The sequence below is a fragment of the Lissotriton vulgaris genome, chromosome 11 (assembly GCF_964263255.1).
Source record: "Lissotriton vulgaris chromosome 11, aLisVul1.2, whole genome shotgun sequence".
Lineage (NCBI taxonomy): Eukaryota > Metazoa > Chordata > Amphibia > Caudata > Salamandridae > Lissotriton > Lissotriton vulgaris.
The window spans coordinates 358,627,375-358,643,804 of NC_141699.1; the positions used below are offsets into that span (position 1 = coordinate 358,627,375).

The 16,430-nt window shown below is 43.8% G+C and overlaps 1 protein-coding gene across 1 annotated transcript in view; it reads right to left on the bottom strand.

Moving 5' to 3' along the window:
• Positions 1-16,430, bottom strand: part of TMEM127 (transmembrane protein 127) — a 37,888-nt gene that overhangs the window by 3,969 nt on the left and 17,489 nt on the right. Inside the window, exon 2 of the mRNA XM_086943335.1 lies at positions 934-1,098. Coding sequence (XP_086799461.1) covers positions 934-1,098 — 165 coding nt within the window. The remainder of the gene's footprint in view (positions 1-933; positions 1,099-16,430) is intronic.

Below are 16,430 nucleotides of genomic sequence, written 5' to 3' on the forward strand. Positions count from 1 at the left end.
GAACTATGAATACAGACCTACGTATAAGCTCACATCACATATGTGGGCACAGTCTTGGTTAAACAGCCAGAACTTTCTCTCCCCGTACAACTGCACAAGGGAAGAAATAGCGTATGGTCCACTTCAGTGTGGCTGTACCAGTGACAAGTTGCACAGAAAAACACACATGGCCGTTGACATTTTGCTGAAAATGCCACCTTCTGCTTTGAGGTCTGAACTTTTACCGATAATTTTCGGGTTTTAAGAAGAAGAAAAAAAAAGCGTTCACATGACCCACTGGATGTGGGAATATGCTGTGAAACCTAGCGGACTATGGCAAGGGGTGGTGTCCCAATGGCACAGATTTGGAGAAGACAGTCCTGAAGGACAGACTCACTAGTACAGTAGGAACATTTAATCACTATGATTTGGAACTGTGTATTAATAAACTTAAGAATACTAGTACATTAGTAGTAACCAGTGGCATGTTCTCTATGCGTAGAAGTATTCCATTATCTAATAAGTATTGGTATAAAAGTAACACATAGAGACACCTGTTAGCATAACACTGATTATGGGCCCAAAAAGATTTAATCAGAGAGGAGGGTGCCTAGAACACAATTGCTACAGTAGCAGTCACAGGGGAAGGGCACAGTAGTATGATTTACCTCATTTATTTTCTGTAGATGCCAGTCGCATAATGAGCATACAGAAAAAGGAGTAGTTATATAATTTTTTTTATGCACAGCTTTTGCAGAAGTGTTGTAACATTTCCTTACAAGACCACTCTTGCGCCTTAAAGCCTGAAGGCTGAACTATAGCTCAGAGGTTAGTTTCATTTGAAAACAACTACAACTCAAAACAAACTGGCACAGCTAATTTCAACCTATATAGAAACAGCTAGACCAATGGGGAAGACTGTTCTCTAATCTCTTGGTCAGCAGAGCTGCTCACCTGTGAGGATGTGGGCGAAGGCGTAGCGGCGGGTTATTTTTAGTGCAGGATGTTTGGGTCCGAAAACATCAAGCAAAAATGCAGAGAGGCTGCACACAATGCCCAGGAAACAAAATGCAGCGATGACACGAAGCAGCAAAACAGTCTGTGGGTTCATACAGAACTCTACAAGAGGGGAGAGAAAGCACAATCAAGCAACAATGCACATAACTACGATCCCTCAAGAACAAGCATTAAAAATAAAAATTATTAAAGAAATATTTCCACAAAATACTTCATTTAGGTAACAGACAAATTATTTAAACAAACAGATTTTAAAAGTGGTATAAACTATAACAAACATTCAGTTTTTGGAAAAACATAAGGATTCAGAAAAGGTACGAACACGGTCTTATAAAAAAAGTTTTTTACATTTAAAGAAATTTCGGTGAGACTCCTGTACACAAAAAAAAGTTTTAGATCTTGAGTTTCTGAACAACAAAATTTACTCTTTGGGTCCTTTTTCCCCATCACTATTGGGAAGCCAAATGTTATCACCTATTGGAAGTTTCCAAATTCATACAAGTCTCTTACTTCAAAGTTAAGGTTTGATTGAAGATATAACAGAGTTTCACAAATGTGCAGTTAAAACGCTTGCCTAATATGTTTACTGAGCAAAAAGTTATGATCAAACTTTTTTTGTTTGAAGATCTTTTTCAGTCATTGTTTCTTATGGATTGTAGTAGTTTGATTTAATGTATTTTATTTTTTAATTTCTGATTTCTTCAACCAGAAGGAGGCCAGGTTGATGAAATAAAATTTGACTTCACAATTATTTAGATTTTCATGCCAAATTATCTTTTTGTTAATCAATGAAGAAGCTGAGAAGAGGATTCAAAATAATGCATCACCAGTCCTAACTCTCAACCAACGTAGAACGTTGCCAACTTAAGTTTGATTTCTAAAGCAGACACTACTTTATTCAACTTTTCTATAGGATTTAAAAGTTATGGTTCAACTGCATACAGAGTAATTGCAGGGATTTTAGAGGAATATAATTTAGTGGAGGCTATACCATCTCTTTTCCTTAATGTCCTATCAAATTGAAGCAAACCCATACCAAAAGAGAACGGCTTAGCTTCTTGACTTTTACAATGTCTTAACCTAAGTTGTTGGCTAATATAACTCCAAAGTAAGTATAACTCCTACTTCCAAACAGTTATTACAATGCCAATTATGTGTGAGTAGTGTGCGACCCCACCCCCTTTTTGTAACTTTAAGCTCCCTTGAGCAGCGGGCTGACGAGCCTGGGATCCCGCACCTACGCGCCGGAGTGGTACTATACCTGGCAGATATTGGCAGCCATCGGCGACCCCAGAACACTGCCTATCCCTGCTGATGAGGGTTGAAAACCCGAAACACGTGTCCAGGGATGGCGAAGACAGCGAAGATAGCAAGATCGAAAGATGATGCATCGCGAACACTCTACTACAATGACCCCAGTCCTTAGGGGCAACTTCCGCCGGTGTGTGAGTAGTGTGCGACCCCACCCCCTTTTTGTAACTTTAAGCTCCCTTGAGCAGCGGGCTGACGAGCCTGGGATCCCGCACCTACGCGCCGGAGTGGTACTATACCTGGCAGATATTGGCAGCCATCGGCGACCCCAGAACACTGCCTATCCCTGCAGACAAGGGTTGAAAACCCGAAACACGTGTCCAGGGATGGCGAAGACAGCGAAGATAGCAAGATCGAAAGATGATGCATCGCGAACACTCTACTACAATGACCACAGTCCTTAGGGGCAACTTCCGCCGGTGTGTGAGTAGTGTGCGACCCCACCCCCTTTTTGTCACTACTTTATTCAACTTTTCTATAGGATTTAAAAGTGATGGTTCAACTGCATACAGAGTAATTGCAGGGATTTTAGAGGAATATAATTTAGTGGAGGCTATACCATCGCTTTTCCTTAATGTCCTATCAAATTGAAGCAACCCCATACCAAAAGAGAACGGCTTAGCTTCTTGACTTTTACAAAGTCTTAACCTAAGTTGTTGGCTAATATAACTCCAAAGTAAGTATAACTCCTACTTCCAAACAGTTATTACAATGTCAATTATGAGTTATCAATCCATGAGCACACATTTTCATACTTTTATTTGCATCGACCACTAAGAGATGTGAACTGAAGAATCTGGAAAGAACATCTAATTGTCTCTACACCCCTACTAGAGTGGGATCTATTAGAACTAGTTCATATGGGAACATCAAATTTAAAATGTCATTATCTTCCAATTTCTAAAAGAAAAGCTGAGAAGTTTTTATGAAATTAGGGAGATAATCTACATAAATTGGGCGATGGGTGATAACACACTCTTGTATTTGAAATTAGAGAGGTAAATTCCATTTTGGACCCCAAGAAGGAACCTGTATTCAATGATCAGAGAGCAAACTAATTAAAGCTTGCAGAACATGGTCTGAACTGTTCAGATCCTTTATTTTCTGCCAAAATGTGGGTCAAAAGCGGTACAAAAGGGGGTGGTGTTGGACAGAGCATCTGAATCAACCAAACACTCACACCCAGTCAAAAGATCTGGGTTTAATCCATCACCGTTCTTTAGCCCACTCTGCCACCCCAGTTCAGACATGGCTATATGCAAATCAGTCTGACCCTGTGCCTCATGGGAACAGTCCAGCCCGAACTGCCAAGCCATGTCTTCCCTGGACCGGAAACAAGATTCTGAGAACCGGTTTCTGGCATTCCAGCCGTCTTCAGCCCGGCTTGCTTGAATACAGTGGCAAAGTGAGAAAGGGACTAACGTTTGAGCATACCCTGCCACACTTATGGCGGCCAAAAGCGGTACAAAAGGGGGTGTGGCAGGGTATGTTTAATAGGAGGTATGGAACCCTTCTTGTTATCTGACAGCAATCTGTGATCCAGTTTTCTAGTTGCAGCAAAATTACTTTTACAAATATGATCCCCGATGCACCCAGTAAAGTGAGCAGTCAGTAATTCAATAGTTCGAACCTACCAGACAGAAGAGCTATCTGCTTCGAGAAGACTCATCGTACGCTTACCGTCCACCCACTGCTTACCAATGATTGACTTTATTTCCTAGCTTCTTTTGTTTAAATCTTTTTATCTAAAAGTTTTTGAGATGCAAACAATCTAGGTTTGGTCATACGGATACATCTAAGATACACTTTAGCATATTCATCAACATGTGCTTTGTTTATTAAAGTGGTTTCTGAGTACTCAGTCCCAAGTGGAAAATATATCTAACATATTTTTTACAGTAGTTCACAAAGTAAACCACACTGCCCCTCAAACAAACAAAACATTAATGTATATGAAAATGGGAGATAATAAATGGGAAGCAGTGTTAAAGACTATGGCTATTTGCTTGCTTCTTATTTGATGACTTTCCAGCCTAAGCTTGCCCATCTATCCTCTGGAGCACAGCCTATTTACCTTTGCTCTTCGCACAGGTACTACACTCTGCTCCATGCTTCTGTCTCTCTTGTGCGCTACAAGCAATGTCTTTGACTTCTTTCGCTTGCCAAACTTCATGTGCTTCTCTCCTGCCCGGTCTTGCATTTCCCTCGAATGCTGCTTTTAGCTCCCCACCCCCATGTTATGTTGCTGCTTCCCATCTCCACCCACTTCCCTTTGCCCCCCTGCCTCCCCCCCCCCCCCCACACACCCGCTCAATCCTTTTTCAGGTACTAAATTGCTACTGGTCCCTCTGCAAGCACCTACCAAATGACATTTCCTGTTACTTCCACCACAGCTTTTTTTAAAGATTTTTTTTGACTGTGCTAGACAGCATCTTTCCAATACTGTGCAGCAATACCATAAAGCATTGGCAAAGCCAATAGGTCCCAAAGACAAGAATTATTGGTTCTTGCCAATGCTTGTTTATAATGAGGAATGATTTGGCTCCCTTTGTAGGAATCAAGAATGAGATTTATTGGTATACAATACATTAGATGTGACTGAGCCAACAGAGTCTACACGAGGGTGCAATTATCACATTAGTGACAAATATACTGTAAAGGGGAAATACAAGTAGTACAGGGAGATCCTGCATCAGCCTGAAGATATACTATGCAATGATGACAGTATGTATATAGTAATCACATAATACTCCATTTAACTGATGGAATGGACTTATGTTAGACTGCATCAGAGAACATGCCTTACAATTAGAAAAGTAACTACGCTTCAACCTAACTCACATAAATCCGAAAGCTCAACTATCTCTTTGTTGCATTCAGCCATCTGACCTTTGTCAGACGATATAAAATGGAAATGTGTATACACATATAAAAGAGGTGGAAGATAAAGGGGCTTGCTCATATAATACTCTGCTGCATTTCAGAAGGGCCCCAAGAGGTGAAGTTGTGCAGATAATTCCAGTCAGGGGCCAGAACAAGGCCTCAATTGGAAGCTTAGGTTTTCCTTCTTAGGCAATAGAGACGGTGGCAAATGTTTCGCTGCAGTCTAGGCTTTCTTCTAGCCCTCAGTGAACACAGTTACTTGCAAGAGGCCGAACCTCAGCAAATATCTTGTATAAACTGATGCTGGGAGTCTGATCAAAATTACATGAAATAGTGGCACTGTTAGAAAGCCAAAGTCCGTCAGAATGCAAGCATCATCTTTAGTATGTTGTTCAGGATTGGCATTATTTAGTCAGGGTGGTCAGAACTGATCAATTCAACTAACTTTATTCGGTCTAATTAGACCATAAAGGTGTAAAAACATTATTCAGAACATCAATTAGGCAAGAATCCTTAAATGTGACAGCATCAGAAAACGACGACCCACAAAAATAAATAGTCAATAAAGACTTAAAAACAATAAAAGCAGTAATAAAAGGAGGATTAAAATACCACATAAAAGCAATAGCCCTATGCTGATGGCACGTCCAATGCAGACAGCAGTTGAAAAGCAAATCTTGGTAGAGGGCACTGTTTGCAAAAAGGTAAAGGCCGCTCAACAGTAGCGTATATTTGCCTCCTTTGAGATGGGTAAAAAAAGATCTTTTTCTCAGCAATTAATAAAATTTACCAAAAAAACTAAATGTATTGCGCTCTGGGCTGAGCGGTCATCACAAAGACACAGAGAGAAATAAGAGCCCTGAACAGGAAAGGCAACAAGAAAATGCGCAGTGGATAACCTCAGTCAGATTAACAACAAGCATTTACAATGCAATGGTCTCGGCATCATTAAAGGTAGAGCTATTGGCATTTCTCATGGCATTTCTTTAAATCATAAATAAATGGCATTGTCATTTACATTGCCAATAGCTTAATCGTTAAATAAATGGCATTGTCATGAGAAGTGGAGAAGTGTGGCTCACTGGTTAGAGGAGGCAGACCCAGAAGCAGAGGTCAGACCCGGGACCAGGGTTGAATTCCCGACGCGGCAGGGTCTTGAGCCCAAATGTCCACGGACTCGATAATTCTCGCTTCGGCGCCCACTCGAATCAGGGGTTCACACTCTGCAACTCTGGGCATTAACTTGCTTAATCTCCACAACGGCCCCCCGCGGCGGGATGCCTGGCTTTCACCTTGGGGATGCCCAGTACGGGTTATCTCACAGGGAAAAGCCAGGACGGGTTCCCAAGGCAAGCACCGAGATGCTCCAGGGTAAGTCGAGCGCTATATAAGACTGTACAATAACAATAATAACAATGGGCAACTAAAAGACTTTGTTTGTAATATAAGCCATGCTTTCGCAGTACTGTTGAATTTCATTATCATCGTCTAGTGCTATTTTTCAGCCGTATATAGCGTGAGTTTTGTGGAGGTGCACCCTGCACGCTCACATACTGCTCAACCTACACACTCACACACTGCTCACCCTGCGTAATGCGAAAAGACCTAGCTCTGCCCTTTGGCCTTTGTTGCAATCTTACAGTAGGTTGTGAGTAGCTACGCTTGATTGGTTGAGGCATCCCCTCCTTGCTGCTCCCTTCACAAAGGGCCGGCTGCCTCAATGAAGCTCCCACGTTTTCAGCTGTTCTTTGTTTTAGCTCCTGTGTGTCAGTGCACTGTGTAAGCGCACAAGCATACCCTGCTCTCTCTGGAACAGGCACTCGGCACTCACGACTCTGAGCAGATGCATGACTGGGTATACACACTTGTTTTTTTAAGTCCTACACTGGATAGTAGGTGCCGTTGGTTCTCGTATTTGGCATCACTGGCAGTGGCCTGAAGTAGGGCAAGCAGCCGTGGCCTCCTCAGAAATATCTTGGGCCCTGGCACTTATTATGGCACAAATTAAACACTGCTAACAAGTGATTTTGCTTTCTAGCAACCACGTCACTGCCTCATTATTTACCGCTCTGTTTTCACTTATGTTCATGGACACATCATTGTTTTCTGCTTCCGCGCCAGTGGCGCTTTCCGTTAATGTACTTGCACGCAAACCGCAACCTGTTGTAGAACTTCCAGATTTCAACAAAAAACATATTGTGCCTGACCCAGCAGACTCCCGAGCAGCCTTCCAGGCACGCACCTCTGCCAAGCCATGGCCCAGGAGGAGAGGCTGGAGTGCACACGCGCCCAGCATCATCCAGTTCTGACACTAAATGCACACGCTACAGGAATGCCAAATACAGTTCCAAGGCTTCCGAGAGCAGACAGCAAAGAATGGTGCACGTGCGCCCACCATCTGGATTCAATTACGGGCCCCTTTGACAGCGGGTAATTGATCATTTATAGCCTTCTGGTGCGCGTCTCCAAACAGAATATGCAGGAAGTGGAGAAACGCTACAGACTATGGCCTATTGCGTGCTGCCTTGTAAAAAGACAGCCATGCGATGGCCAATTCCCATCCAGCTCCCATAAACAACGAACACAATTCACGCGCTTCTCTGGAATGTCTAGGTTAGCTTGCCGAAGTCCCTCTCAAAACGGCTCTTAAGCCACACCCACTTTGTGGGATGAAGGCGGAGCCCTTAAAATCTGTGATGCTGGCTGCTCACCCATGTTGGATATGGTTCAATGCTAGTACTAGTGCAAATACCCATATAAGTCTGGACTGATGGGTTTGTCTACAGACCTCTGCATTCTCTCCTCCAGACACCCAGTTAGAAAAGTATTCTTCAAGGCAGTGAGAACACTAGCTGACTAGGTAAAGTAAACAGATCCTCCCAACCCATACAACGGCAGATGTTCAGACTGTACCGTAGCCAGGGAATGCTCAGGAATCGATCTAATTTCAAGCAATCAGCAAGGACAGCCCTGTTGAATGAGGTCTGGCTCTTCGTCCAGATTCTGAGCCATAAGAGGAGTGGTTACAATTTAATGAGGTTACTCATCAGACCGTCCAGGATTTCACGATTTTCAAAAAAAAGTGCAAATTCTACAGTTTTGTGAAAATGCTGCAATTTTTATAAAACTGCCCTTGAAATTTGGAACATGTGATCATTTTACTTTGGGGACGAGGTTGACAAACCGCTGTGAAAACACAAAAGATACTTCACCTCTTAATTCCCAACTTTTAGGAAACTAGGACCTCTTGTGGCGATCTTATGATGTCCACAATATTATTACATGATTAAAAAGGCGGTCGATTCTGCAATGGCAGCACCCATAACAAAGAACTTTAAAGAACAAGATGATGATTTTGAAAAGGATCAACAGGGAAAATATATACAAGGCTTCCACTTGCGAGAATTATTGTTTCACATCAGAAAAACCCTGGGTTTTAAAGGCAAAGACCAACAGGAAGAGGGGATTTATTCACCATATACGAGTCATGATGTGGGTGACGATATTCTCCACGATGTCAAAGGGAATTTTATATAAACAGTGGAAAGATCCAGATAAATCTGCCATTCTGCGATACTTGAACAGGAGATATTAGGTCAGTGATTTTGAAAAAGATTTTCCTCAAACTCCCACGGTTAACACTACTTTGGCTTCAATGGCATAGACATCTAAGCTTTTATCAGGGAATTCCAGCATACCTGATGTCGTGGAGGCTTCGCTTAATACGTTTGATGTCGCTTCTAATTTTTCAGAGAGAGCAAATACATATAAAGCATTTGCCACAACCATGTGTTACTTAAACATTTCCAATACCTATATGACTGCATATAGGAAAATGAAGACCTACCCACTAATATTCTAGCAAACATGGAACTGGTATTCAAATTAATCTCGGATGTCACATTTGATTGCTTGTGGGCAGCTGCAGCATCGGTCCGGCTTCAATAGCTGGTCCTAGATTGCTTTAGATGAAGTCATGGAAACTAGACTTCACTCAGGGGTCTACTTAAAAAAATTACATTTTAGAGGTACAAAACTATTTGGTAATGAACTTGATGCTATGGGGCAACAAGCATTTACAATGCAATGGTGAATGAATGAATGAATGAAATTAGATTTATAAAGCACATGGCTGCCCGAAAGCGTCCCAGCGCTAACAGAAAATAGAACAAAAAGCAAACTGAGGATGAAACCAATAGTTAAGAGTCCTTAGGAAAAAGAATTGTTTTAAGTGCCTTTCGAAACTTAAGATAACAGGGTTCGGCGCGAATCCAATTGGGGAAGGGGTTCCAATTTTTTGCTGCATTTACGGAAAAGCGGCGACCCCCTGTGCGTGCCTTCCTAACTCTGGGGACCCTTGCAAGATTTCCAAGGTCCGACCGGAGAGCCCGAGATTATTTATAGGGGCACATGAGGCTCCTGAGGATCGGAGGTCCTTTACCCTGAAGAGCCCTATGGGTGATGCATAGCGATTTAAAGATGACTTTCGCGTATTGGCAGCCAGTGAAGTGCTCTCAGGGCCGGTCTAGCCGAAGATCTTCTTGAAGTACCCGCAAGCATCCTGGCTGCAGCATTCTGCACCCGTTGAAGGATGTTAAAGGTAGCTTCGGGGGCTGCCAAAAACAGGGCGTTACTGTAGTCCAGTCTCGATAGTATGGTCTCGGCATTATTAACGGTAGAGCTATTGGCATTGCTCATGGCATTTTTTTTTAAACATAAATAAATGGTATTGCCATTTACAATGGCAATAGGTGAGCATCAAAGAGTAGTAGAGTATTCGCGGGCACAGAGCCACACACAGAACCGCGCACACACACACACAGAACCGCGCACACACACACACAGAGCCACGCATACACACAGAGCCACACACACACAGAGCCACGCACACACACACAGAGCCACGCACACACACACAGAGCCACGCACACACACACAGAGCCACGCACACACAGAGCCACACACACACACAGAGCCACACACACACACAGAGCCACACACACACACAGAGCCACACACACACACACAGAGCCACACACACACACACACAGAGCCACACACACACACAGAGCCACGCACACACACACACACAGAGCCACGCACACACACACACACACACAGAGCCATGCACACGCACAGACAGAGCCACACGCACAGACAGAGCCACACGCACAGACAGAGCCACACGCACAGACAGAGCCACACGCACAGACAGAGCCACACGCACAGACAGAGCCACACGCACAGACAGAGCCACACGCACAGACAGAGCCACACGCACAGACAGAGCCACACGCACAGACAGAGCCACACGCACAGACAGAGCCACACGCACAGACAGAACCACACGCACAGACAGAGCCACACGCACAGACAGAACCACACGCACAGACAGAACCACACGCACAGACAGAACCACATGCACAGACAGAACCACACGCACAGACAGAACCACACGCACAGACAGAACCACACGCACAGACAGAACCACACGCACACAGAGGCCCTGCTGGCTTATTTACTCTTCTGAGGTTACAGTGCCCAAAGTGTGTACATAAACCCAGACTTCCCAATGTCCTGCTGGTTTACTTATTTTTCTGACGCCACAATGTCCTGGTTGGTCACATAACCCTCCAACGTAATAAGCTACAGGGATTTACTTCTCTTACCTGACAATGTCCAAATGTTTACCTACTTCTCTGACGTCACAATGCCATGGTTGTTTGCATGACCCCCCTGAGACCAATCCTCTGCTTCTTGACGTAACTTGTGATATCACAGTGGACATGTTGTTTAAACCACTGCGGCCGCCGTTGTCCTGGCTCTGCTGATGCCCTGTGTAAACACAGATCTAACGGAGAAAAGCTCGCCATGGGTGGCTGGAGTGGGCCGGGTTCAATCCAAACTACACACACTGAGTTGGTTTAATCAGATGCCTTCATGTTTGGAAAGGACTATCGGTTTTCATAACAAGGGTCGGTGTGGGGAGGGGGGGGGGGGAAATCGCCTCGAGGCACTTTGGTACTGATTATGGACTGAGAGCTCTGGGTCCTAACATTCTAAACTGCGAATGTGTCAGCTCCTCCCCCAGCGTACCCAAACTATTCAGGAAAGTGCAGCGCGAGTTAAAACCTCATTCCCATACAACCACTGGCCTCTCCGCAGAGACTGCTAATGGTGGCACTAGCTGGCCTCTTCAGGTGCAAGGAAGGTCCAGTGCCGAGTAAAGGCCTCCTTGTTTCATTCTACTTGACAGGGAGATCTAGACAACCATAGTCTATGGTTTACATAATATAAATAATTATGCTCTACCTGAAAGTTCCTCATTTAATCAACTGCCTCTGCCCGGAGAAGTTGTACCTGTGGCCGCTATTGTGAAGAAGATGCCAGGAGGAGCCTTGCAGCGTTAAAGAGCAGTCAGCGGCAGAGTAGCAGTCTGGAGGAGTCGGCGGGAACCAGCTGCGGAAAGGTTGGACTGCGATGCCGACTGAAGTCCCCTAGCAGAACACATCTAAGGCCAATGGGTGGCGGCGTGTACACCAGCATCCAACAGAGTCTGCTTTGCTGCTAGAATGTTCTGGAGGCACAAAGTGAGGGAAAGCACATCCACCTTTCTCCGAGATCAGGAAGAAATGCCTCGGAGAAAGGCACTGTCATTTTGGGATTCGGGATGTGTTTTTAGGTTTGAGTGACGGATGGCGTCACTGTGAGAAAGAACGCAAAAAACACGCCCCCGAATCCGAAAAAGACAGGGTTTAAAGGGAGTGACGCCCCTCTCTGCCAATGACTGGCCAGCATTTACGAGGCCAGCCAATGGAGAAGAGGGGCGGGTTCAAGCCCCCTAACTAAGAAACATAAAATCCCGGAGCTCTGCCCACACTGCTACGCAGTGCGACTCAGTCCTCGACCTAAAAAGCAGATGAAGAGTAAAAAATTCCCAAACCTTTTAAGCTGGGGTCTAGGAAGTAGTCCTTTATGTTCAAGCACCCGTCCCAAAATCTTCAGGACAAGAGTCCTTTCAAGGCCAGTCTATGTTTGGAAACAAAACCCAACCTAGCATTAACTGTCCCAACAATTACTACTCTAAGTTGGGGAAAAGTTAAGATTTTCTATCATGCTTGGAAGAACTGTAACATGGACCAATGGGTGCTCCAATTAGTGAAGACCTGTTATTGAATTCCATGTGCCCAAAATCCTCCCCATCTGATTAGACCTATCCCGTGGTTAAAAAAAGAGTTGAGAATTCAGGTAAAGATAATAGGGGTTCAAGCTCTTCTACAGAAGAAGGCACTCATATTTGTACCTTTGCTTCAGTGAGGAAAAAGGATTCTATTTTGACTGCCAAATCTGACGGGGAATAAAGCCTATTTTAAACCGGAGGACCCTGACCAATTACATCTCAGTGGACATATTCAACTTGGAAATCACCTCCGTACTGGTGAAAACGATTTCCTGGTGACGTTGGAGCCTCAAGATGCATACTGTCGCATCTGGATTCATCCCTCCAATCAACATTTTCTGTGGTTTGCTGCAAGGAACCAACATTTCCGATTTCAAGTCCTGCCTTTGGTCTGGCAACATCTCCCAGGATCTTAAAGCAAGGTACTAGCTCCTGTTGTTGATCATCTTATTTAGATCAGCCACTACAATTCTGCGCCCTAGGGTGCCTGAGGAAGAGGTGTCCTGCCTCACAGATCCAGAGGCAGCGGTGCCTTACCAGTTGTGCATACAAAGGCAAACGCTCCTTCTCAGGAATGGCTCCCAGGATCTGGAATGCACTCCCTCCTGAAACCAGGCTTATCTCCTCCACAGCACTTTTTAAGAAAGAGGTAAAAGCCATCCTTATGGCCAAGTCCACCTGAACTCTTCTGCTGCTGGAACAGATTTCTGCACCGTTGCTGCAGGACTGGTTACCTGATTGACTATTGGTATTATTTTTGTACATGACTGATATCCCATTATGCTCTTTCACTTACTACCGACTACTATATTGCTCCTAATAGTTGGTTCCAATTACCCTCTTGCTGTCCTTACCCCTTGTCCCTGCGAGCTTTAAGAAAGAGGTAAATGCCATCCGTTGGGCCTAAGTTCACCTGTTCACTATTGCTGCGGGATCGAAGACTCTGTACTGTTTCTGTACTATTATTTACATGTCGTTTACTGGTTTTAAATATGTACTTGCTGCTACCCTATGCTACTAGGCTACCATATTGTACCCCATAGTGGATTTATCCACCCTCCAGTTGCCCCTACACCTATTTCTGTAAAGCGCTCTGATATCTGCAAAGATCTTGTTCGCGCTATATAAAACTTTGAATAAATAAATAAATAAAATAAATAAAGGCACTAGAACATCTCAGGGAGAAATACAGCTCCCTCCCACCAGGTTATGACTGGAGCTGTGTTTCCATAGAGCTGCAGACACTTTAAACATGCCTATTTCAAATACTCTGCTGATACCGAGTCTGGACACTGAACAAAGGACAGGCAGGCGTTCACATCCACAGTAAACGGGTCAAATATGCACAGAAACCATCATCTTGTGCAACCTTACAGTGTTTACAAATGGAGAACAGACAGCCTGAAAACAGTTTCCAGGTCCCACACTCTTTAAACACCTACTTACTGTATGTGAAAAACAGATGAGGAAAAGCATTGGATTTAATAAAACAAGTATTTGCAATGCAATAGGTTTCGCATTTGCAAGAGTTTGAGCGTAAACACCGGTTGCAGATTTTCTAAACACATAAATAAACGGCATTGTCGTATACAATGCTAATAGTTCAAACTCTTCCAAATTTTAGACCTTTGTGGAACTCATGCTTTAGCTGTAAACATAGTAAACTAAAGCGTGGGTGCCACTACTGCATCACAAGCATAGAAATATAAAAAAAACTTTATTTCCCCATTTCTTTACTTTTGAAGCAATTGCAGCACCAGTGCTTTAGCTTAAGATGTTTAAAGCTAAAGCACGGGTGTCCCGATTGTAACGAAAGTAAGCAAATAGAAAATAAGTTGGCTGCACACTTTTCCGCCCTTTTTGTTTACTTTAGTTACAATGGAGGCACCTGCGCTTAGGCTTTGACCATCTCAAGCTAACGCTTGGGTGCCGCGATCGCTTCAATAGTAAATAAATGAAAAAAGGCATGTGGCCGAGTTTGGCGATCGCAAGGAACAAAAGGAAGGAGCAGCTGCCATTATTAGTGCTGAATCTTGCCGCGCTAGTTAAATAATACAAAATTAAAAAATGTTGTGGGTAAGTGTCGCGAAAGCCCTTTTAGAAATTAGTGCCAGGAGGTTGTAATCAAAACATACTGAGTAACAACACACGTAACGTGGTGTCCTTATGGGAGGTTACAAGAAGAGAAAAGGTGGTACTAAGGAGGAACTACTAAGCCTACTGACCAATGAAAATAAATCATTTGCAAAGTTAAAAAGATGGGCGGAGCTTCAGGCCCATATTCTGAATATAGCATATCTTGAAGAGGCAGCGCAAGTGCTGCCTAGGCAAGAATTAAAAAGTTTGGGGGCAGTAAGCAACTTCCCCAGGGCTGCATATAAATTGGCCTCTATTCATTAAGTAGCAGCAGTTACAATCACCTGCCTCATAGCCTGATTTAAGGGGAGAGGGTAAAAATCAGCCACCCTCAACTATGGTGGTGTTTACACTTTTGGTGTACTTGGATGCTGGAGTACCCAACTTTCTATATCATTTAGCAAGGCACTTTGGGTGTGCAAACACATCAAAAGACATTTGTTGGGGAGCGAGGGTTGCTATGAGTTGTGAAGCTTGTTTTGCAGTTTTATTCTATAATCCCCTCCCTTTAAAATCAGACCATCTTAAAAGATTATTACTTTGTCTCCAACTGAGCTTACTGAGTGTGATTACTATGTCACACAGTGCTTTAGTTCCTTTACGACCTCTTGGGAGTAATTGTTGATTGCTCTTTTGACAATTTTGACAGACAGGTTTATAAAAGGAGTGACTGATATCCAAATGTATACTGCCCTGTAACCACACACTAACACAGGCCCCAAAGTAAGGACCTTACAATCTATGTATGCCTTTACCTTCCATTACATGAAAATATTTGGGGGACATTGGAAAAAGGAGCACTAGAGGTAGAAAGAGATGTACTGATAGTGGGGTAAGCAGACAAGTGAACTAGATGTTGGCCAGGAACTAGGGTATCTGACATCATCCTTACCAGTTAACTTAAACATGTTGGGAATACAACAATGCATTCTACATCTAGAGAAAGACCATAAAATTGGAAGGGTGGTCTCTCGGCCTGGACATAAGAACAACTCCGAATTGTGGGCTGATTGGAAACTGGTGCACAAGGAGATATTTTTTAGGTCTCGCCTAGCGCAGCGCGCAAGCACTGCCCTAGGAGAGGGCTCTTGTAATCACTCCCACATTCCGAAAGCTTGTGCACGTGGTTGTTACATTAATTGGCCTTTGCGTGTGGCTTTCAAGAAACGAAAGCACGCAATTGTTTAAAGACAGCAGAATGTCCCGCCTTTTTTTTTCAGGTTAACTTCCCTGGCATAGGGAGCGAGCAGGGCGCGCATTGTGTATACTTTCCTTATCGGGATCTTGACTAGTGTTCAAAAGTAAACAAACACACTCGCTTTTGCAGCATGCTTGTTTTTGCTTCTACTGGTCTGGCCCCCATCATTACTTTTTGCCCCGCTGTTAGTACCCCCTCCTATGTTGTGTCACCACCAGCCCCCTGTCCCACCCTCTCCCGTGTTGCATATTTTCAGTTCAGCTCTCTACTTTCAATTGCCTAGCTTCGGTGTCTGATGTAACATAACGTAAACAAGGGTCATATGCAAAGACACGGAGAGCGCTGCAATGCATTATTGTGCGCATGAAAACTATTCTTTGCTAGAGTGTTGTTGCTATGTATTTTCTTAATGGGTAATATGCCTTTGGCTTATAAAATATTCATTTTGCCAGTAAGAGGTACCTTGTTTGTTGACGGAGCGATGACCGCGAGAATTGAAAAGCGCAGAATGGCTCAGCTCTGCAGAATCATTGTACATCTGAGGTCTCACGAAGCGCTGGCGCCTCTTCGCAAACATGCAACGTATATTAATCAAAACATATTGGACGCTGCCTTGTGCAGCCTGGCCCGGGGGACTTGAGAAGTGCTTAAAGGACCAGCAGAAAAAAAACATGTTAAGACTTTTTCACTGTAAAGAGGACAACGTGGTTCCTCATACAAAGGAAG